The sequence below is a fragment of the Centruroides sculpturatus genome, unplaced genomic scaffold (genome assembly GCF_000671375.1).
Source record: "Centruroides sculpturatus isolate CEXI.00-Female unplaced genomic scaffold, Cexi_2.0 scaffold4166, whole genome shotgun sequence".
Taxonomy (NCBI): domain Eukaryota; kingdom Metazoa; phylum Arthropoda; class Arachnida; order Scorpiones; family Buthidae; genus Centruroides; species Centruroides sculpturatus.
In genome coordinates, this window is record NW_019392605.1 from 1 (window position 1) to 6,629 (window position 6,629).

Genomic DNA, 6,629 nt, shown 5'->3' on the forward strand with positions numbered 1-6,629 from the left:
TTTTTGTTTTATTTCTATTGTCATGTACTTTAGATTATCCTTATCATCTGCCGTTATCATCTGATTATTTGCAAATTGCAATGTAAACATTGGTTCACAATTAATATCTATTCCATATTATAACATTTTCTTTTCTATATTTTCGATACTCCTTCTACGTACATTTTAAATAAACTTGGTAAGATACAACATCTGTGTTTTAGTTTTTTTTGACACCGTAAATCTTTCTGATATTTTTTCCCAATATTTATTTTTGTTATAGATTCTCTATATAATTCTTTAACTCCTTTTATAAGCGTGTTGTTAATATTTATCTCTTATAATGCCTTTAATAATTTCGATGTTGTAACATTATAATATGCTTTCGTTAAGTCTATAAACAGTATCGCGAACATACTATAAAGTAAAACAAACAACGTATTATATTTGGGTGTGAAAATAGAAAAACAATACTTTCCTATGTTGATAAAACATAGCAAAGTATTACTATCATACACCTGAAAAATCATTATAAAAAAATCAGTTTTTAATTCATTCACGGACGATTACTCGTTGTTTATTAAAAAAAAAAAAAAAAAAAAAAAAAAAAAAAAAAAAAAAAAAAAAAAAAAAAAAAAAAAAAAAAAAAAAAAAAAAAAAAAAAAAAAAAAAAAAAAAAAAAAAAAAAAAAAAAAAAAAAAAAAAAAAAAAAAAAAAAAAAAAAAAAAAAAAAAAAAAAAAAAAAAAAAAAAAAAAAAAAAAAAAAAAAAAAAAAAAAAAAAAAAAAAAAAAAAAAAAAAAAAAAAAAAAAAAAAAAAAAAAAAAAAAAAAAAAAAAAAAAAAAAAAAAAAAAAAAAAAAAAAAAAAAAAAAAAAAAAAAAAAAAAAAAAAAAAAAAAAAAAAAAAAAAAAAAAAAAAAAAAAAAAAAAAAAAAAAAAAAAAAAAAAAAAAAAAAAAAAAAAAAAAAAAAAAAAAAAAAAAAAAAAAAAAAAAAAAAAAAAAAAAAAAAAAAAAAAAAAAAAAAAAAAAAAAAAAAAAAAAAAAAAAAAAAAAAAAAAAAAAAAAAAAAAAAAAAAAAAAAAAAAAAAAAAAAAAAAAAAAAAAAAAAAAAAAAAAAAAAAAAAAAAAAAAAAAAAAAAAAAAAAAAAAAAAAAAAAAAAAAAAAAAAAAAAAAAAAAAAAAAAAAAAAAAAAAAAAAAAAAAAAAAAAAAAAAAAAAAAAAAAAAAAAAAAAAAAAAAAAAAAAAAAAAAAAAAAAAAAAAAAAAAAAAAAAAAAAAAAAAAAAAAAAAAAAAAAAAAAAAAAAAAAAAAAAAAAAAAAAAAAAAAAAAAAAAAAAAAAAAAAAAAAAAAAAAAAAAAAAAAAAAAAAAAAAAAAAAAAAAAAAAAAAAAAAAAAAAAAAAAAAAAAAAAAAAAAAAAAAAAAAAAAAAAAAAAAAAAAAAAAAAAAAAAAAAAAAAAAAAAAAAAAAAAAAAAAAAAAAAAAAAAAAAAAAAAAAAAAAAAAAAAAAAAAAAAAAAAAAAAAAAAAAAAAAAAAAAAAAAAAAAAAAAAAAAAAAAAAAAAAAAAAAAAAAAAAAAAAAAAAAAAAAAAAAAAAAAAAAAAAAAAAAAAAAAAAAAAAAAAAAAAAAAAAAAAAAAAAAAAAAAAAAAAAAAAAAAAAAAAAAAAAAAAAAAAAAAAAAAAAAAAAAAAAAAAAAAAAAAAAAAAAAAAAAAAAAAAAAAAAAAAAAAAAAAAAAAAAAAAAAAAAAAAAAAAAAAAAAAAAAAAAAAAAAAAAAAAAAAAAAAAAAAAAAAAAAAAAAAAAAAAAAAAAAAAAAAAAAAAAAAAAAAAAAAAAAAAAAAAAAAAAAAAAAAAAAAAAAAAAAAAAAAAAAAAAAAAAAAAAAAAAAAAAAAAAAAAAAAAAAAAAAAAAAAAAAAAAAAAAAAAAAAAAAAAAAAAAAAAAAAAAAAAAAAAAAAAAAAAAAAAAAAAAAAAAAAAAAAAAAAAAAAAAAAAAAAAAAAAAAAAAAAAAAAAAAAAAAAAAAAAAAAAAAAAAAAAAAAAAAAAAAAAAAAAAAAAAAAAAAAAAAAAAAAAAAAAAAAAAAAAAAAAAAAAAAAAAAAAAAAAAAAAAAAAAAAAAAAAAAAAAAAAAAAAAAAAAAAAAAAAAAAAAAAAAAAAAAAAAAAAAAAAAAAAAAAAAAAAAAAAAAAAAAAAAAAAAAAAAAAAAAAAAAAAAAAAAAAAAAAAAAAAAAAAAAAAAAAAAAAAAAAAAAAAAAAAAAAAAAAAAAAAAAAAAAAAAAAAAAAAAAAAAAAAAAAAAAAAAAAAAAAAAAAAAAAAAAAAAAAAAAAAAAAAAAAAAAAAAAAAAAAAAAAAAAAAAAAAAAAAAAAAAAAAAAAAAAAAAAAAAAAAAAAAAAAAAAAAAAAAAAAAAAAAAAAAAAAAAAAAAAAAAAAAAAAAAAAAAAAAAAAAAAAAAAAAAAAAAAAAAAAAAAAAAAAAAAAAAAAAAAAAAAAAAAAAAAAAAAAAAAAAAAAAAAAAAAAAAAAAAAAAAAAAAAAAAAAAAAAAAAAAAAAAAAAAAAAAAAAAAAAAAAAAAAAAAAAAAAAAAAAAAAAAAAAAAAAAAAAAAAAAAAAAAAAAAAAAAAAAAAAAAAAAAAAAAAAAAAAAAAAAAAAAAAAAAAAAAAAAAAAAAAAAAAAAAAAAAAAAAAAAAAAAAAAAAAAAAAAAAAAAAAAAAAAAAAAAAAAAAAAAAAAAAAAAAAAAAAAAAAAAAAAAAAAAAAAAAAAAAAAAAAAAAAAAAAAAANTGGGGTTGGTCGGATAATTGAAAAGTCGGATAACCGAAAAGTATGAAAAAATCCATTATTAGTGTGATATATTATTATATCCCATGTAATTAGTATATTAGTTTATCGCTATTAACCTATTTCGCGTTGAATTTTCATCGATGTTAAGCCTAACAAACAATTTTTAAAATAATAATCGTCGCTATTGTATCGTTAAAAATTAGAAAATTAAGCCTCGTTTAAATACTGGCTCCCTTTCATGGTCGAATGAGTGTTGCTAGCTAAAACACGTAAAAATAATATTAAAATAGCCGAGACATAGCCAAATATTGTATCGCCACATCACTAGCGGACATTTGACATTTGCCGACTAGGACGGTCGGTTAACCGAGGTGGCGGTTAATCTGGGGTCGGGTAATCGAGGCTCTACTCTACTATAAAATACGTGGCAGGCTAGGCAACTAATCGGGATAGTTTCCAAAAAAACATATTTTTAACAAGGTTTAAGTTTAATAGACCCCAATAGTAACTGAGCAGGTTTAAATATAAATTGAATTGTATAAAAGTTTAAAATGAAGGTGAATTTTTACAGTGTTAGTGTTGAATAAACTTACAATAAATGAAATTTTATTACAGTGCAATTTATCGTCTCGTCACTTTGTAGTGTTATTATTAAAGTACAGCAATTACTAGACGATTATCGAGAGAAACATAATTGAATACCATGAAATAATTACGAAAAAGTATATATCGAATTGATTGTTCCAAGAAAATTAAAACACGATAATTGTATGAAATAACATAACACCAAAACGAGATTATATTCGAATTTTTTTTATTTATACATGAAAAGATAATATAAGTTTATTTTATTTTAGCTTTTCCAGTTTTTTTCATTCAGTTTATCTAAATCGTGACATATTCTTGGTCTAATTTCTGATATTTCATAAATTAATGTAAATCCGGATTTTCTAGCGATTTTTTTCCCGATCAATGTCCCGTTTTACCTAAAAGCTCAATTAAATTCTCTAAGAAACTAGAGTGAAAAACAACTTGGAAGAGAAAGAAATTTAATCTCCTCTTGTTTTCAAGGTAAACATTTGCCCATCTCGACAATTTTCCCCCACTACGAACATAATATTAAAAGATGATGTTTAACATACGATTTAGTGATTTTATTTGGGTTCTGTAACAACTTGACTTTTCCGCACACCTTTTATTTCGCAACTAATTAGTCACATTACAGTTTTCACATCGCAAAACGATAAAAGCCACTTTTCCTTTCCCTCCAGGAGTCGCTCATTAACGGTAGTAGTAATACATACTCTAGGATTTATCTTTAACTTGGTGCCCTGTTTCGAATCTGGGGCCATATTCTGGTCACCGTCTCTGGTCTCTCACAAGACGGTCAAGAAGCTGATTGGCTAATCCAAATGATTAGCCAATCAGCGACCGGCTGATTGGCTATTCATTTACGACCCCTGGACGGCCCGGTGGATTTTTCCTCTTTTGGAGATTCAAATAGATAAAGAGGTATGGAGCAAACTTTTGTGAACTCTCTGTCGACCATTCGCGTTTTACGGACTCCAAAATTTTCCTTGATAATAGTTATTGTACCGTCTATATAGATAATTAATAAATCGTTGTTTCTTTGTTAAATTGGTGTCCTGTTTTACTCGTATATCGCCTATCACCTTATCGACGGCACTCTTCCCTCCTCCACTCGATACAAAAATTTTAATTTCGTTCTTTCGGAATAAACTAAAGAAAATTTAAGCCATCTCTGACTAGTGGGCAATTCTTTTTGACTTGAAAGCCGATGCACGGAGGTACGACGTAGTCATACCCCCCTTGATAAATATTTGTCTTAACATTCGGCTATATGACAATTTGAAATAATATAAGAATGAAATTATTTTTAATTTTGTTTTATTTTTACACGAATAGATTAAATAAGTTTATTTTATTTAAGTGTTTCCACTTTTTCCTTCAGTACAGGTATACCTCGCCTTACGTCGGTAATTGGTTCCAGAAAAGACCACGTAAGTCGGTATTTAAATTAATAAGATTTTATGTCCTTCAAACGCTTTTCTAGTGATATTACGACTTCAAAATTTGTGGTGGACAGACGTACAGTCGAATATAATGACTTAATTAATTAAACTTGATTTTTATTTTTCCATATACTTTTTTGACAAACGACGTATAATCGGGAAGGACGTAAGTCGAGGTATACGTGTATATCTAAAGCAAGACATTTCTGCACAATATAATTTTAAATTAAGTTTTTCAAAATATAAATTATTTTGAGATCAGAAATGCATGCTAGTCTTGCCTACATGGGCATGTCAGCTTATTTTGACAATAATAAAGTTGGTAGAAAAGGTTTTGCCAAGTACTTTTTGGAAAATTCTAAAGAAGAAAGAGAACATGCTCAAAAACTGATTGATTACGTCAATAGACGAGGTGGCCAAATTGGTGTGTTTAACATCAAGATGCCATCTAATTATACTTGGAGAAGTGGTTTGGATGCAATGGAAGAGGCCTTGAGATTGGAAGAATCTGTAAATAACAAATTACATCATTTGCATGGTTTAGCAGAGAGACCTTGCAAAGATCCACATTTGATGGACTTTTTGGAAAATGAATATTTGACTGAACAGGTGGAGTCTATCGACGAAATAAACACTTACGTCACAAAGTTGAGACGCATGGACAGTGGAATGGGAGAATATTTGATAGATCGTGAACTTTCTGGTGAAAAGATGGAACTGTAGTTTTTCTCTTCTTGGTGCATTGTTAGTATGATATATATTTAAAATAATTCTTTCTCACAAGATTTAATATTTGAAAATTACTCAATTTTATTTTTTGGACAATTTTTTCTTTACATTTAGTTTCTTTATCATTTATGTTCAAAAATATATTTTTCTTAAACATTCCTATGATGAGAAATATACAGCTCATTCTTTTCCACCCTATATTTTCCATAATTCTATAACAATTACACATGTAATGAAATACCTTGTAAGGTTTCTTAATGCATATCAGATATCAAAAATAATTCAAGTCATTTTATTCTTAAGTTTTGCCAAAGATCTATGTATTGGTATTCCTGTAAACAGCAAAACAAGAGTATATTAAGTTTATTTTTTTTTTATTTAATTATGTGAAAATATAAACTTTTAATTCATATAAATCCTCAAGTGTATAACTCACTCTTTCTCCATATATTTTTAATTAGCAAACTTTCTAAAATTTTTAGATAAATTGTAGCACAATGCTCCATATACAATATTAGATAGATAAAAATGTATTTGTAAATGTACAAATATATATACATATATACACATAAATATATTTGTTTAATGCTACTTATCGTTCACATATTTCCTAATTGCCTTCATAAAATTAAAATATAAGTGATGATATAAATTTCAATCTTCGGTCGTATAATTTGTATCCATTTTATATTTTGATTCCTTCACTCATTTGTAATCTAAATGTTGCGTTGCCAATCTTTTTATTTTAAAAAATGTAAAACACTACTTAGTAACAATTTATTAAAACTGAAAAGATTTTACCCTTAAGAACTTTTTAGTCTATAAAATATTTTTTATAATGAATAATACATAAATTTACTTGATTCTTTAATTATTGTACATTAGAAAATGATCAAACTGTTCAGAAAAACTATAAAATGAAAAAATTGCATTAAAGTTAGAATTCTGTCTACGAATTTCTGCCGATAATAAATTGCAGATTAATAATTTCAAGCTGTTCAGTGAAAATTATGTATTGATAGAAACAGCTGAGAATACGAGAAAAGTATAGAATTGCAACGAATTTCCGAACGTTTCAAATCTTATGTGATAAATAAGTTACA

The 6,629-nt window shown here is 20.0% G+C and overlaps 1 protein-coding gene across 1 annotated transcript; it reads left to right on the forward strand.

Moving 5' to 3' along the window:
- Nucleotides 1-5,054: 5,054 nt before the first annotated feature.
- LOC111617651 (ferritin heavy chain-like) lies at nt 5,055-6,319 on the forward strand (the record flags this gene model as incomplete). Its single annotated transcript, XM_023358922.1, has 1 exon — nt 5,055-6,319. A coding segment is annotated over one exon (466 nt), but the record flags the coding sequence as incomplete, so codon positions are not given.
- Between the last annotated feature and the right edge of the window lie 310 nt (nt 6,320-6,629).